General features: G+C 41.8%; 1 protein-coding gene across 1 annotated transcript; it reads right to left on the bottom strand.

Moving 5' to 3' along the window:
* Positions 1-1,073: 1,073 nt before the first annotated feature.
* Positions 1,074-5,732, bottom strand: PPDPFL (pancreatic progenitor cell differentiation and proliferation factor like). Its single transcript, XM_086335480.1, has 5 exons — positions 5,572-5,732; positions 5,207-5,301; positions 3,803-3,880; positions 3,416-3,515; positions 1,074-3,169 (listed from the first exon to the last, which is right to left on the bottom strand). Exons 2-5 carry the CDS (start codon positions 5,259-5,261, stop codon positions 2,974-2,976), a joined length of 429 nt encoding a protein of 142 aa, XP_086191606.1. The 5' UTR covers positions 5,262-5,301; positions 5,572-5,732; the 3' UTR covers positions 1,074-2,973.
* Between the last annotated feature and the right edge of the window lie 12,066 nt (positions 5,733-17,798).

Below are 17,798 nucleotides of genomic sequence, written 5' to 3' on the forward strand. Positions count from 1 at the left end.
CTCTGCTGCCGTCTTCTCCATTTGTCTGCAATCTTTCCCAGCATCAGGGTCTTTTCCAATGAGTCAGCTGTTTGCATCAGATGGCCAAAGTATTGGCCTAACAACCCTAACTTCTACAAAATGTATGAAACATCAAATAGGCCTGAACTCCAGCAGGAGGACTTCAGAGAGAATTGGACTGGCTGTTGGCGGCTTTATCTGTAATGAATATGGGGCCAATAATATCCAACCTGCCATCAAAACCACTTCACAAAAAAGGTTAGTGGAATCTCAGCATAAAATGTCACAGAAACTGAGGGCAAATTATCAAAGCTTTGTTTGATTTGATACCAACATCCAGGGCCAGTCAAATAGCATTTCATACATCACACTAGAATGATCATAGCATGTTTCAGATCACATGGACACCCCTCTGACATAACTACCTTTACTATTTATTATCTCCTCAGTAGGCAGCAAAGCCAGGAGATGTTTTAACTAAAGCAACAGTTATGCTGAGACCTACATCTGAGGTACTTTTTAAAGTACAGCCCCAAAGTGTCTGAATGGTAGGAAAATTGCATTAGAATCAATTATCTAGAATTTACCTAGGAGACATTTTGTTGTCACTATTTCTGTCATCATAAGTCTGTAGAAACTCTGGAATAGCACAAAGCAAGCCTTTCAGTTTTTAATCATTATATGTGGTATAGTCGCAAAGTCATGTTCGATTCTTTGCAACCCCATGGACTTCAGCCACCAAGCTCCTCTGTATGGGCTTCTTCAGGCAAGAATACTGGACTGGGTTGCCATTTCCTTCTCAAGGGGATCCTCCTGACCCAGGGATTGAACTTGGGCATCCTGCATTGCTGGCAGATTCCTTACTGACAGAGCCACCAGGGAAGCCAATCATTATATGAGTTCACTATGACATTATTTTTTGGAAAGATTCCTAATATTTTTCAGAGGATCTATAGCTATACATCTATCTATCTGGCAACTACAAATCCGCAAAGATAGATGTAGTGTGTGTGTGTATATATGTATACAGTACTCTAAAGTGCTTAATAACTATAGATGTTCATGATAATATGTTGGATTTAAAACCTTATGTAAAATTTAATTATCTTAAACAATAATAACTTTCAGTAACAGCACTAAACACATTAAAAATACTGCAAACACAAAGGCAAAAGTGTAACTTAACAAACAGTATCTTTCTAAGTAGACAAAGTAAATACCAACTTGATAGCTTATTTGGGGAAATTTATCCAATAAACTAAACAAGCCATCTGTTCACACAAATCCCAAGTGATTACAAAAAAAGGAATTTGTTAATAATCTCAAATAAAAAACAAAACCCCCCACAATTTACCATTTTGTTTCATTGTGTTTTTCTCTCACTTTGGAAAAATTCAGTCTTCAATCATGCTAATTTGATTTTAGAGTAAAGGCAAATGAAATGTAGAGCTCAAAGGTTTAATGAGCCTCCACAAATGCATAAAAAATGTAAAGGCAAGTAACCATTAGAAGAGCAGTAATATGTTAGCAATGAAGTACTCCTGGGCCACAGGGATGTTTGAATCCCTTCACTGACAGCAAAGTGATGAAAGAACATGACTTAGAAGGAGGACACATCCCATCTGGAGGGACCAGTGAAGGCTGGTGAGGTGTCCATCACTGAGGAAGCCATCCTGCCATAGCTGTGTGGTCCTGTGGTTGGCAGAAAGACAGTGCTCCCTTCAGGTGTTTAGTGCATCATCGGCCACACCAGCATCGTAGCATCCCCAACTGCTAAGACTGGCATCGTACGTTGAAAGATATTTGCAAGCAGTATCAGAAAATCTTCAGCTGAAACTCCTTTAGCATTATCTACCAAACATGAAGGAAAGTAGGAAATACTCTGTCCTATGTCAGGAATATTCACATTCAGAAAGTGTATTCCAGCCCTCCTCTACGTGTTCCAAATTGTACACAAAAACATGCTCATATTAGTCAATTTGTAAAGGTACAGAAAAATACAAAGGAGTAAATGAAAACCACCCAAACTCCCATCTCTAAAAATAACCATTGTTACCATTTTGATATATTTCCTTCCTGTCTACTCTTAAGCATATATACCTTTTAAATACAACAAAGTCCACACCATATACAGATTATCCTGCTTTTTTTCATCTAACTTGGTATCATCATGGTTTTCCATGTTGTTGAAAATAATTTACAATCATGAATTTTAAAGTCTGCATAACCAATTATGTACAGTAATGCATTCAACAGATAATGTATTTATGGGTATGTTTTCTATTTCCAATGTTCATGATTAAAAATACAATTTCTGCAACTTTTTTTTTACACTTCTGAATCCAGGGCTCTAAAACAATTATGTTAGGCATGAATGCTTCAGTTTTCAGGCATAAGAAAACAATTAACAGATGTAATGAGAGTTTAACAAATTTTTTGAAAATTAACACACAATTTTTGATTTTTAAAAAATTTGAAAAAGTATAAGGTAATGAAAAGGCTATTTCACATGAATCTCTATATTTGAAGGTCACATGTTTTCAAAGTCTTTTCCAGTGTTTTCCATGTAGCTGACACCGTGGCAGGAATACTCTCAACATTGAAGCAAATGCCTAAACTTTTGCCGTCTGTGTGGCTGCAGTGGTCTTGTCTTGTAAGTGAGATATCCAGAAGGTTTTCATCTTCCTATAGAGGAGATCACCAGGAGTAGCTCAGGTGCTAAAGGGTCCGGGGGTCACACCTGCAGGGCCTCAGCGGGTGGCTATTACATAGAGTTGCAAACAACGGTAATACTTTACATAGTGTAGTAACTGTTACAACACTGCCCTCCAAACTGCAAAGCAAAGATCATCAGCTGAGAAATGCTCATTTGTAAGCTAGGTTGTCTTCACAGTCCAGGTAAACTGCAAAAATATTGCTGAAATAGTCCCAGACGTGCCCAATTCATTCCTGTGTCATTTTGATATATCCCCATCATTGGGGGGAATTTGTATCTTTGGGGGCACCATGAAATGGTCCGGGCTTGTCTTTTACTGTTTGACTGTTCCGGAATCTGTTTACTGTTCCAGAATCAGCCATTTCTCCAAGGAGCTGTGATTCCTCTTGTTGGAGTAGAGAGTGGTTATTTGTTCCTGAAGGTACCTTGCTTCTGCTTCCTGGTCCTTTCCCCCTAAACCATAATAATAACGGCATATAAGTTTTCCATTTCTCTTTGGAGACAGAATGCTCAGATCTGACTAATGATTAACTAAAAGAAACTGTGTCCCCACCTCTGCCCTCCAGTACAGGTTACATAAAAGACTTCACCTTCCAGAGAGGACCGTGTTTTATCCCTGCCGGTTGATGTGATAATTATGACACGCACTGCTTTCATCTGAAAAGGAAATATTCTTATCGGAAAAAAACTAAAACTTACCCACAAGCAGACTGGTCTTCACCTTTCACATTTGAAAGCACAGGTACAGATTGAAAAAAGGATTTAAACCACCAGGTGGATTCTGCCACTTCGGGTAATCCTATCAAATAAAATTCACATTTGTTGTTCAGTCGCTCAGTTGTGTCTGACTCTTTGTGACCCCATGGACTGCAGCACGCCAGGCTTCCCTGTCCTTCACCCATCTCCCAGAGTCCGCTCCAACTCCAGTCCATGTGTCGGTGATGCCATCCAATCACCTCATCCTGTCACCCCCTTCTCCCCCTGCCGTCAACCTTTTCCAGCATCAGGGTCTTATCAAACACAATTGAGAGACGAAAAACAAAGGGAAATAGGCAGGGTGGTGCTGATAAGAAATGAACTACATACCTAGCTGGGTTTTGTCATCACCTACGAAGTTGGCAGAATCAGGGCCAGTTAAAGAGGTGCCTGAAGAAACACTGGCCTCTGTAGGAAAGAAACAATAATAAACAAGCAACTAAATAATTAGCCAACACAGATTTTACATATAAACTCTCAAGTAGCATGGTCTGAAATCATTTAATCCTGGATTAGGAACTGAAAATTTGGTTATATTACCAGCCCACTAGAAGTCTCCAGAATAATGCATATTACATTTTTATTAATAAAGTATATTCCTTTCCATGGTGAACAACTGTCACACAGATATTAAGTAGAATTTAAAATATATAATAAATGTTATCAAATTCAAAATCTTAAAAAGTACAAAATCAAGAATGAATATTATTGTACTATATTAAATATATTACTTGTATACAAGTCATATATAATGTATTATATTTAAATATCCTACAGAAGTTATCAAATTTAGAAATAAAAGAATCATTTTAAAAGAAAAACATCTAATTTGTCATATCATACTTCTATTTTAAATCTAAGTGTTGTAAAAGATAAGAATAGAAAAATAACTTTTAAGAATGTAATAAGTCTAAGAACATGGGCATAGGTTAACTTTGGGTGGGGGAAAATAAATTAGTAGATGTTTCCATCTCTTGTCTACAAATAACCCTTGAAATAAGACTTTTCTACAAGCTGGTATGACTTAAAAAATGATAGCTTGGTTCTGAAATGATTGTTTCACTTTATGAAATTTCTGAATTTTCTTCGAGAAGCTATACTTTTCCATTTAGCTATAAATTTACACAGATGGAGAGATAAATAAAAATAAAACTGGCCAGGTAGAAGCTGACCTACTAACCACAGGAGAAAATGAAAATGAGAGCGTCTCTGAAACACATTTGTGCTACTTCTTTTTTCTCAGAAATGAATATTTTATTTATGCAAAATTATCAGGTTTTAGTGTATCCTATTAAAGGTAAGGCACATGAAAGTAAAACCCACAGGAATGAGTTGCCATTTCCTCCTCCGGGGGATCTTCCTAACCCAGGGATGAAACCCTCAAATCCTGCATTGGCAAGAGTATTCTTTGCCATTAGCGCCACCGGGGAAGCACCCGCCCTCCCCGCAAGCCCGCCAAAATTGTGAAATATAAGCTTATTTTTACTTATTTATGTGTTAATGGTTTTATGGCTATAACAAAACATAGTTAAAGCAAAGTGATGAGGTTTGACAGTTTTTACTGATTCGGGCAGTCTCTGATAAGCTCTATTCCTATTTTTTTCACTGTCACAAAGAATTGTTATATTCTCCCTTTAGTTCTGACAGGACATGATACGTAGGTTAATTATACCCCACAAACATCACCTGAGATCATATTCTCTAGGGCCACCCTCTAGAGTTGTTACGACTCACTTCGATAATACTGATTTCTGGCCAGAAGACAACCAGCGGAAGGCACGGATGCCATTGTCCCCTGAGCAGGAGCCAGTGAGTTGGTGACCAGCAGCCTGCAAAACGGGCGATAAGAGGCTAAAGTTAAAGTTAATTAGGTTCCTGTTCCTTTTCCCATGAGTATTTTTTGTAAAGCAACATAGCTTACCATGTAATAAATATCCCATAAAGAATTAAAGAGTTCACACAAAGTTGTGATCAGATTCATTGCCATAAACAAAAAATGCAATTCATTAGGTGAAAACACAAGAAAAAATATATATCCAAATATAACCATGTCCACAGCTGGCTCCAGAAGTGTAAACACAGCCCTGACCATCACTCACCTGCCTGCTTTCTTCAGCCTGCTCTTCCAAGGAACGTGGGTCTACAGCTTCTTCAGAAAATGCAGACTTGGGAAGGGCTGATTGATGGTGATCCGGGACAGACCTGCCATGGGGCAGGGGGTGAGCCGTCTGTGAGCACAGCACCCCTCGGTCTGGAAGGCAGAAACCTGAGCTGGGAGTGGACGCAGGTGGGCACTGGGCCACCACAGGCGGAGCCAGAGGCACCCTGCCTGCCTGCGTGCCCTTGACTGGGTCAGCCTGCCAGCGGGGGCTGTGGGCCAGGCAGGTCTTGGCCCGGACGTAGTGTTGTCCTGGCCCTCTGGACAGTCCTGGTTCAGGACTGCTGGCTTGACAGGGAGGGAGGTAACAGCCACTCTGGGGACAGAGACACAAACGTGGTCAGTCACGCAGCTGGGGACAGCACCACGCTGGGCTCTGAGGGGGACACCACGGACAGGCTGCAGGCCAGCAGGAGGACTGGATGTCATCACAGCCACGGGGATGCAGTGCAGAGGCACAGGGTCTTGGGGGACAGGAAAGAGGTCGGGGAAGCGAGGGAGCCTTCCAGAGGAGGGCCGTTCACTGCACCCCCAGTGGACAGCAGGTTAGAGAGTCCAGCAAGTACAATCCAAGACACATGGGAATCATGGGGACTAAGGAAACAGGAGCTTGATAGCCTTCTAGCAACACTGCTGATTGAAGCAAAAGCTGAATTTCTGTTCTGCTTTTAGCAATGGTCCTTACTTGAACTGCTTTGCCATTTCCTAGACTCAGTTTGCCAAGAGGTCCAGCTGTGGATCCCTGGATGTTAGGAAGAAGATGCTGTCAACTGGTGATTCAGTTCATTTGGCAGCTGTTGGTTTCACCGGCTTAAAGCAATTTTGGCAACGTGTACAGAATTGCTCATCACCTATGTTCAAATTTACTCAAAATATTTGTCTTAGTTTGCCATCATGGTTCTTTTTAAATACCTACTCTACCTGGTTATGACTCCTTTCTGTTGCCAGTATTATTCATTTCTGCCTTTTCTCCTTTTGTCTTGATTAATTTTGCTGGCGGTTTCTCTATTAAACCTTTCTTCCAAAGAACTACCTCTCTTGTTTTTAGGTTTTATATTTTATTTCCTGTCTTCTTTTATTCTTCTTCCTTTTATTTACTTTAAGGTTATTCTTGTTATCTATTTCAAAATATTTTTTACTGCTGTTATGACATTTCTTGAATATTTGAATTATTTAGTGATGCTTTTCTAGACATATACTTTCTCTGGTAGCCTAGAGGGTAAAGCATCTGCCTGCAACACAGGAGACCCTGGTTCGAACCCTGGGTAGGGAAGATCCCCTGGAGAAAGAAATGGCAACCCACTCCAGTACTCTTGCCTAGAAAATCCCATGGACGTTGAAGCCTGATAGGCTACAGTCCATGGGGTCGCAAAGAGTCAGACACGACTGAGTGACTTCACTTTCACCTCCTAGACATATAAATGTTCTCAATTATCTTTTAATTGATGATTCCTAAATACCCTATGTTGTCAAAAGAGTCTTCTCCTTTTTATTCATTCTTTCAAATAATTTTGGAAGTGGCTTTCTGTGTATTGATAATAGTACATATTCTTCCATTGCACAGTCATGATTTTGTATCTATTTGATTGTTACTTAATTATGTTAAACAAACGATTTATGTACTTACTGATGTCTTACCATCTGCCCTCCCAGTCTGTAGTGCGATCGCATCAGTTGAGTCTGTCCATTTTGGCCTCATGTGTTTTGCAGCCGTGTGGGCAAGTGTGCACAGAATCCTGATGTCATAGCTTCTTGGTGGATCTTGGATTTTACTTTCCTTTATCAGCACTAATGGTTTAACTTCTGCCCTAGATTCTCATTGGTCTAATGCTAATTTTGTGGCACCTGCTTTTTTATATGCAATCAGAAATTGTCTCCTTTCATCTCTTTATTTTCTATCTGTTCTGTTTCCTTTTAAAAATAACCTATCAGCTCCCTTTAGCTACATTATTTTCTCCTAGTTTTACAGATGCACTTTCTGTCACAGTTGTTGAACTGTTGGCTGAGTTGCTTAGCACTAAATTTCTTCACAAATTTTGGGATGCGGATTTGCAGGTTCCTTCTGAGTGGTAGGTAACTTCCATTGCTCTGTCCAGCTGTGCACCACCCCTGGCCACTGTACCACACCTCTCTCCTATCTGGTGGCATCAAGATTTGACCCATGGTTTTAGTTTTTGAAGGATTCAAAAGCGAGTCTCTCAAAGACAGGGGGTTTAGTTCCATTCAGTCACTCAGTTGTATCCGACTCTTTGCAACCCCATGTACTGCAGCATGCAAGGCTTCCCTGTCCATCACCAACTCCCAGAGCTTGTTCAAAGTCATGTCCATTGAGTTCATGATGCCATCCAACCATCTTAACCTCTGTCATCCCCTTCTCCTCCTGCCTTCAATCTTTCCCAGCATCAGGGTCTTTTCTAATGAGTCAGTTCTTCGTATCAGGTGGCCAAAGTATTGGAGTTTCAGCTTCGACAGTCCTTTCAATATTCAGGACTGATTTCCTTTAGGATGGACTGGTTGGATCTCCTTGCAGTCCAAGGGACTCTCAGGAGTCTTCTCCAACACCACAGTTCAAAAGCATCAATTTTTCAGTGCTCAGTTTTCTTTATAGCCCAACTCTCACATCCATACAGGACTACTGGAAAAACCATAATTTTGACTAGACAGACCTTTGTTGGAAAAGTAATGTCTCTGCTTTTTAATATGCTGTCTAGGTTGGTCATAGCTTTTCTTCCAAGGAGCAAGCATCTTTTAATTTCATGGCTGCAGTCACCATCTGCTGTGATTTTGGAGCCCAAGAAAATAAATTCTGTCACTGTTTCCATTGTTCCCCCATCTATTTGCCATGAAGTGATGGGACCGAATGCCATGATCTTCATTTTTGAAGGTTGAGTTTTAAGCCAGCTTTTTCACTCTCCTCTTTCACTTTCATTAAGAAGCTCTTCAGTTCCTCTTTGCTTTCTGCCATAAGGGTGGTGTCATGTGCGTATCTGAGGTTATTGATATTTTTCCTGGCAATCTTGATTCCAGCTTGTGCTTCATCCAGCCCAACATTTTGCATGATGTACTCTGCATATAAGCTAAATAAACAGGATGACAATATACAGCCTTGACGTATTCCTTTTCCAATTTGGAACCAGTCTGTTGTTTCATGTCCAGTTCTAACTGTTGCCTCCTGAACTACACACAGATTTCTCAGGAGACAGGTAAGGTGGTCTGGTATTCCCATCTCTTGAAGAACTTTCCATAGCTTGTTGTGATCTACACAGTCAAAGGCTTTAGCATAGTCAGTGAAGCAGACTTTTTTCTGGAATTCTCTTGCTTTTTCTATGATTCAACAGATGTTGGCAATTTGATCTCTGGTTCCTCTGCCTTTTCTAAATCCAGCTTCAACATCTAGAAGTTCTCAGTTCATGTATTGTTGAAGTCTCGCTTGGAGAATTTGGAGCATTACTTTGCTAGCATGTGAGATGGGTACCCTATATATTTTTGCTTTAGCGACACCCAGTACAAAATCCAACACATACCATAGTTCCTATTCTGAAAATCTGACAAAACCAATGTAGTCTTCCTCCTGTATGTGGTAATGAGGGTTATATCCTTGGCTAATGATTAAAATGTTATAATAGGGCTCCGATTTCCACACCATAACCATGACATAAGGCAGGCTAATTTCTCCCCGATTGTTCTCTGACTCATGTTATTTTCCAATATCTCACTATTAAAATTAGATCCATCCACATTTCACTGAGTCTTTTATCCTAAAATTAAGTTATGCAAACATTTCTCTTTGATTATAACACACACTTCAAACTTAATGGACATCTCATTAAAGGAAGAGAAAGGCATATTTAAGAAAGACTATGGGGTCGCACAGAGTCAGACACGACTGAAGCGACTTAGCAGCAGCAGCAGCAGCAGCATTGCTAGTCACAGTCCCCCATAGTCTCTCTGAGGGGTGACCAGTTTATTACATGTGAGACACTATTACTCTTTCTGGGTTTGTTGATGATGGATGAAGTTGGAGACAGATATCCGATCGTTGTTTTGTAGAGCATGGAAATTCATGGCAGAAAGATGGTTGTGCTTATAGAAAATTCACTACCACCCTGTGCTGTTAGACCACTGACGAGGGGAAATCAGAGTCTGGGTGACTTCACTGCCTCTGCCTCATTCCAACTCCAGTCTGAGATGTCTATGTGTGCACACAACACACTGGGGGTCTTTAACATGCAGTGACATTGGAATCAGTGAACATGCCCCATTAAACATAAACACTCTGTTGTTGTTATCCACTCAGTGTTATCCGACTTTTTGAGACCTCATGGACTGTAGCCCTCCAGGCTCCTCTCTCCACAGGATTTCCCAGGCAAGAATACTGGAGTGGGTTGCCATTTCCTCCTCCAGGGGATCTTCCCGACCCAGGGATCGAACCTGCATCTCCTGCACTGGAAGGCAGATTCTTTACCACTGAGCCACCAGGGAAGCCCAAAAACATACACAAGGCCTCTATAATACCCAAGGCTTCAAATGAACACTGTTCAGTTCAGTTCAGTCACTCAGTCGTGTCCGACTCTTTGTGACCCCATGGACTGCAGCACGCCAGGCCTCCCTGTCCATCACCAACTCCCAGAGTTTAGTCAAACTCATGTCCATTGAGTCCGTGATGCCATCCAAATATCTGTGGCCGGTGCTTTATAGCTGAATCACCCTTCACCCCTCACCTTCCTCCTGTACCTGCCTGAGTCACCAAGCATGAACTTACAGTTCACAGTGTCAGATTCAAGTGGTGCCAGGGGACAGCTGTGGACCTGGGACCTCGAGGGTCCCACCTTGCTCACACAGCTCAGGATTCTGTCCCTGAGGCTGACTATTGGTCCCCCTGCCTTACAGCTGCCAGAGGTGATAAATCCTTCACCTGCAGACTCTTACCATCCACCTACACTGGTTAATACTCTCTCTCCTTTCACAGATTTTTCCAGTGTGTGGATGCCATCCCACTACATCCAGCTCATCCCGATGTCCAGTGATAGCTGCTTCTCTGACCATCACACCCCTGAGCAGCTATGGATGCTGGACCAGCCCCTGCCACAGTGCCCCCCACCCCTCCACACCCAAATCACCACTGGTAGAGGCTGTAATAGCCACCCTGGTCTGCCGGGGCTTCTGTAACAAAGCAGCAGAGATGAGGTGGCTCAAACCACTGAAATTTGTATTTTCTCTTCTCCCGGTTCTGGGGCAGCATTGGGCTCTTCTGAGGCCCTGTCTTTGGTTTGTAGCCTGTTCTGTGTCTTCACAGGGTTGTCTTCTGTGTGCCCGTGTCCTAGTCTCCTCTCTTAACGGGCACTCAGTCACATTGGACCAATGTCCCATCCTAACAATGACATTTGAACTTAGTCACCTCTTTAAAGACCTTATCTCCAAATATAGTCACATCCTGAGGTCCTGGGGGCTAGGACTTGACCACGTGCCTCAGCCTGGAATGGCCTGCTGGAGTTTCCCATGGGCTGTGGCGCTTCACCCATCACCAACCACAGGGGCCACACAGCTGCCAACCAGGTGAAAGGTGCTCCAACTCTGAAACCCCAGCCCCAGGGCGCCCTGTCCTTGGCCGGATTCCCTGGAGAGCAGAAAGTGAGACGCACATGGCGACACTTGTGGGACAGAAAGAGGCCTTGGGCGCTACCTGTTCAATCCATCAATCTCATCAACACGTCACGAGATCACTCAGACAGCTTGCCAGGTAAAGCGAGATTTCAAACACAAAGTGTATGCTGAGCACAAAAGCTTTCATTTCAGACATGAATTGATTGAATATCCTGAATTATATCCATTTTGATGTATCTTTATCCATAAATCTGGGCACTGCTATCACTGGAACATGATGTACATAGTTTCTGACAAAAAATTTCATATGCTGTGGTCATGTTTTCACTGATCCTTTGACTAAGCTTACAAGAAATAGTTTCTTATTTAGAATTAAAACCAGAGAAGCCATGAACTTTAGAGGCAGAAACATGAGATTCATTTTTAATCGACTCATAGTAATTATCAAAGAGCACAAATCAACCCAACATGTTGAAAACATTAGATTGTGCATTCTTCCCTCGAAATAAATATTTTAAGTCTGAGATTTACACATAAAATGAAAGAATATTTTTCACAGTGATATTTATTTTACTGTACTTTTCACTCCTTGTGCCTGATGGAGAGTAGAGTTTTTAAATGTGACATTTTTCACTTCCTATCTGCTTTTTTTTTTCTCTTACAAAAATAACTCTGCTCAACTTTCAGATGAAGTATCAACTTTTATCAGATGATCCAAAACACAAGTGGATTTTGATCTTCAGCCCAGGGAAGGAAGACTGTCTCTATGAATTTCATCAGCAGAGAGGAAGGGGAGGAAAAAAGGACTTCTGGCAGAACTTTCCCAAACTGTTGCCAGGAGCCATAGAAAGTTCACTTGTATTGCAAACCCATTATAACATTATAAAATAGTTTTACGTATTCAAGGTAATTTATGAATGGTTAACTACAGAAAGGCAGAAGCAGTCAAGGTTACGTGAGTCACAGGGTGTTTTAATAAAGTGTTAGATTCTAGTGGTGTCAGATCTACGTGTATGTAAATACAGGCCCTCAATCACAAAAACATGCCTAGATGTGAAATTTTAGCTGCTTGTATAGTAAATGTTTGTAAAACTAGTTTTACCTGAAATCCAGAGAAAATACTGGTGAAATATTTGCTGAAAATTTAATTGCTTCAATCAGTGGCATAACTTTCTGTGTATACATCTATAGATGTATCTCTATGTAAAGATAAAATAAAGATTTTATCTTTATCCCAAAGATAAAATCTAGGATCCTTTCATGAATCCAGGCTCATTTCAGATTAGGGTGGATTTTCACAGGGGTTTTGATGTTTCATAACTCTTCGCCAAGGCTGCATCACCTTCCCCAAATCATCCCTCAGAACCACCCTACCTTACTAATGTTTAGTCACTTCAGTTGTGTCCGACTCTTCAGCTGTGACCCAATGAAGTGTAGCCTCCAGGGCCCTCTGTCCATGGAATTCCCCAGGCAAGAATATTGGAGTGGGCTGCCATGCCCTCCTCCAGGGGATCTTGCCAACCCAGGGATCAAACCCATGTAAACCAGGACAAATTTCCTTGTATTGACTTCCCATTATGGATAGTTTCCTCTTGTATCTACTGGGAAAGAAAGCTAATGAAATTCAGAACCCAGTCCATTTAGGTCTGGATTTTGTGTAAAAGTGCTGGGTAAGCAAGATGGCATCCATCTCCCTACATCTTTATTTCTTTTTGCAAGAACAGGACTATTAAAGTTTAAATATACTTCAAAATATTGCACCTAAGGATCTTTAAGTTGGTGTATGCTCTGAAAAACATGATACAAGATGCCCCTTATTAGCAATTCAATCCAATTCGTGTTCTCCTTTTACTTTAAAATTAATCTCTAATTGTACATTAGATATCTGTGAAAAATCATGAACTATTGTAGCCTCTTTTAGCAAATCTCCAAGGGAATATGTCTACTGGAGTTGGGCTATAGAGTAAATAATCATATTAGAGGCCAAGGGCTTCCTTCAGTGAACTCTGTAGAACTAACTTTCCTTGATCATTAAAAACAGTCCGCCTTTGTAGCAATTTTACATCCTTGGTGAACGTAGCCCTTTTATGAAGCATCTCCATGGAAGTATCTTTGATTTGATATTTTATTGAGAATTGAACAGAATTAATACATGTTTTCTGTAGGGCTTATGCTACAATATACCCAATGACTGCAAATTCACTGATTTCATTTTATCAAACATAACCAGTAATGAGTTTAGAGTAAACAAAACAGAAGCCACTCTTTCATGTCTAGTGGGAATACTCTTGAGTTTGTTTTAACTTTTAATTAATTAAGATGTCCATACAAGGGATCAAGTGTTTATGATTTTTCAATGAATATTTATGAAAGCTCATTGTCCAAAATTCACAAGCATTCATTCAGACTCATTAAAAACGTTCATGAATATTTCACCCAAAACAGAGATCATAAACTGAAGCACTTTGTCATCCTTTCAAGAGCCACGTAAAGAATATCCATGAACATAAACCACACATATGTTGGTGAGCATCAGTGTTTCTTCCTTTGGAACATATGATCTCTTTACTTGGGATCAGCAGTGTTTTAGACCCCATCTGTCATGTTAGCAAGAGGTGTTCAATAACTCTCAAAAAGTTGGGGGGCAGGAAAGACAAAGTTCTAATACTGAGTTTGAGGCAACAATTACCAAATCCTGAAACACTGACAAATTAATTTTACAATCTAGAAGTCAGAAGTCAAACGTCATCATCAAATGATAGACTAAGATGAGAATGAATTTTCCAGCAAGTAGATCCATGTCACAGCTGTTTACAGAGTGGTTGCTATGTGTCAGGCACCAGGCTACTATTTTTACTTTTGAGAATCCTGTGGACTGAGTGAAGACTCCTGAGGATTAACAGAGTGTCACATCTCTGTCTACAACAGAATGGAAAGTAGGAGTTGAAATCACAATGGCATTTTCAACAGACATCTGGTGTTTATCACTCATGGACACTAGTCTTTCACGGATATAGTTCTACAAGGAGGTGAAACTCAATATTGTGAATCCTTAGCACCCACTGAAACTCAGGTTTGCTTACTGTTCACTCCTCCTAAGATGTTCTTTAAGCAAGTACTATGTAGCGGGTATCTCACCATGCTAACACATATGGTAGCCAAGACAACATCCTTGATCTCATGGATGCTAGGAAGTAAACTAATATAATTCCTACCAGGGAAGCCTACTTCAAGTAAGAAACAGATAACTCTGCAGGCAGAATGTTCCCTGGTGACTCAGATGGTAAAGAATCCACCTGCAATGCAGGAGACCCAGGTTCAGTCCCTGGGTCAGGAAGATCCCTTGCAGAAGGAAATGGCAACCCACTCCAGGATTCTTGCTTGGAGAACTCCATGGACAGAGGAGCCTGGCGGGCTAGAGTCCATGGGGTCACAAGAATAGGGCACAACTGAGCGACTAACACTTTCACTTTTTCACAAGCGGGCAGCTTTGGGAGCTGATTTAGGTGAGAACAGCCTCTCTGAGGGGGTGAACCGGGCAGAGTCTCAGTGAAGGAGATGACTCGTGCCTGGTGTCAGGGTGAGGGCAATCTCAGACAAGCTCAGCAAGGGGGCGGCCATAGTCGGGGGGTAAGGGTCAGGACGACACGTTTCCCAAACAGAAAACGCAAAGAGATCATCTCATTTTAGGAAAATTCGATGACTTCAGTCTTACACGTATTTGTTTATTCTTTTCTTTATTACTCTGTGTTCTTTTTTCTTGCCAAGTAGCATTCCGACATGTGACTTTACCACGATGTGTGTGTCCGTTCTCCTGTTGACAGACATTTGGGGGTTTCTAGTGTGGGATCATTGTAAGCAAAGTTGCTAAGAACACGTCTCCAAGTCTTTTTGTAGACAAGTGTTTTCATTTCTCTTGGGTAAATACTTAAGGGGTGGAACTGCCAGGTCATGGAATAGGTACGTGTTTAACTTTTATAAGAAGCTGCCAAACAGGTTTCTAAAAATGGCTGTAAATTTTCACTCTCTTGCCAACAATGTGTGAGAACCTAGCCCGGGGATGGCTGTGCTCGCGGTGTGTGTCTTTGTCGGGGCTCACCATCACCCGTCCTGCTGGGGTGAAATGGTGTCTAACGATGCTTCTCTTCTGTATTTTTTGATAATTGATGATGTCGAGCATCCCTCCCTCTGCTTCCTGACAACGTATTTTCTTTTCTGAAAAGAAAGCATCAGTTCAAGTTTGTTTGTGTTGCATTTGGGTTGTTGGCCCTTGGTTAATGACTTGTAGGAGCAAGCTTTTATTCTGAACACATCTTCTCTCCTTTGTGAATATTTCCTTTCGTTCTGTGTGCTGTCTTACAGTTTTTCTTACTCATGTCTTTTGGTAGGCTGAAGTTTTTAATTTTGTTGAAGACCAGTTAATCACTTTTAAAAAGCAGGTTTTGTGCTTTTTTGTATTCTGACTAAGAAATCTCTCTGTAGCCCAAGGTGGTAAAGATATTTTTCTATTTAGGTGTTGTATACCTTTATATTTCGGGTTTAGATGTAAGGTCCATCTAAAATCATTTTTATTAAACATTTATTTTAAATGATGTACTTTCATATTTTCTGGATTCTCTTATTTGGTTAAATTTTTCAATGTCTGATGATAAGATGACATTTATGACTGAGTGTTGCAGGTTTGGGCCCTAAAATATGATACCCCTTCGATACAAACACATTTCTAATCAATACCAAGTGACTGGTTGTTTTGTAAACTGAGATGTGACTGAATTAGAAAATATTTCACTCTGTACCTTTGAAATTTAAAAAAAGAAAACTTTTGTCTCACATTAGTACTTCTCGAAACTTTGTTGTTGCTGATGATAATCATTCTTTGTTATGGAGGGATCCAAACCTGCCCTTCACCTACCATTTTCTTTCTTGTTCCCTTCTTCTACCCTGTGTGTTTCCGTTCGGTGCTTAGAGTTTTTGAGCTACCTGCTTCATGAACATGCTAGTTACTTCATGTATGGATGCTTCTGGGAACTCTCAAGGCTCCGAGGCTGAATTAGGAGAGCAAAAAGTGTAACTGTTGTTTCTGAGTCACTCAGATGTGTCTGACTCTCTATGACCCCATGGACTACAGCAGCCAGGCTCCCCTGTTCTTCACTATCTTCCAAAGTTTGCTCAAACTGATGTCCATTGAGTCGGTGATGCCATTCAACCATCTCATCCTCTGTCACCCCCTTCTCCTCCTGCCTTCAATCTTTCCCAACATCAGGAGCTTTTCCAATGAGTTGGCTCTTCACATCAGGTGGCCAAAGTATTGGAGCTTCTTCCAATGAATATTCAGGACTGATTTCCTTTAGGATTTACTGGTTTAATCTCCTTGCTATCCAAGGGCCCTCAAGAGTCTTCCTCCCAGCTGAGGATCCACCAAGGCATGAATCTCTGACCCTGATCTAGCAACAGAAGGGAGCTCAGGGAGGCTGGCCTCTTTCTGTCTGAGGTCCTGGTGACAAAGTCAGGCAGAACTCAGTGACCTGGGTCTCCTCTCCCCACTGAGGCTGACACCCTCCTCTGCCTCCTGCATAGGGGACAGATCCAGGAGCCGCTCTGTCCCTGTGTCCCCACTGCAGTCCCTGAGCTTCTTCCTTAGTTCCTGTTGCTCCATTAGGGATGAAAAGTCAGTTCCTAAATGATGCTAGGATAACTGGTAGAAAAGCTGGACTCAACCCCAGGCATCAGAAGATCAAAATGGGAAGTTAAATCAATAATTCAGAGAGGTCCCTGGGTGGATACAAGCCAAGATGCACAGAAAAATAGATGTGAAGGGTGGAAGCTGCTGGCTCCCACAAGAGTGAAGTGAGAGCCAAGTCTATGCAGGGTAGATGTGGAGATGGGGCTGTACCCAGGGGACTGGACAAGGAAGTTGTACCCTATGGAGACTAGGCTGTATCGGTCTCTCCAGACCAGGCCCCTTGACATGACAATGAAGGGTTTGCCGAGAAACTAGACATGAGGATGGTCAGTCGGGTGAGGGGGGAGGGCTGTGGCTGACAGTGGACAGTGGAAAGGACGGTTACAGTGGGTTCTGACCCCCAGCAAGGGGACCCTGGAGGGGAGCTTGCAGTTCAATTCCTCAGGAATCTCTAGAAAGAATAGAACAAGGACATGAGATGTGGGTCTGAAAACATGGGGGTTAATCACTGTTCATGGAGCAGCCACACGTCCCCATAGCAACCCACCACCACCATACCAGATGCAAAGGGCTGGTGGAGCAGCCTTGACCCAAACCAGCTGTGTTCCTCTAGCAGCAGCCAGGTTAGCTCAGGGGGTCTGACACCCAAAATGGCCCACCCACATGGTGGTGACTAGGGCCCCCCACTTCCCCTAAGTGAGTCTACTCTGACACGGCACCCAGTGGTCCACTCAGCCCCATCCATCCAGGCAGCACCAGAAGACACCTCTGCTCTTGAAACTAGCCTAGGAGGCAGGTGTTGCTGGCATCTCAACACATAAGTCGGGCTGTAGGCATCCTTGACTGAGCGACTAACACATCCTTGAGAACTACTCTTTACC

The sequence above is a fragment of the Bos grunniens genome, chromosome 14, assembly GCF_055505025.1.
Source record: "Bos grunniens cultivar Pamir isolate PY7600 chromosome 14, Bosgru_T2T1.0, whole genome shotgun sequence".
Lineage (NCBI taxonomy): Eukaryota > Metazoa > Chordata > Mammalia > Artiodactyla > Bovidae > Bos > Bos grunniens.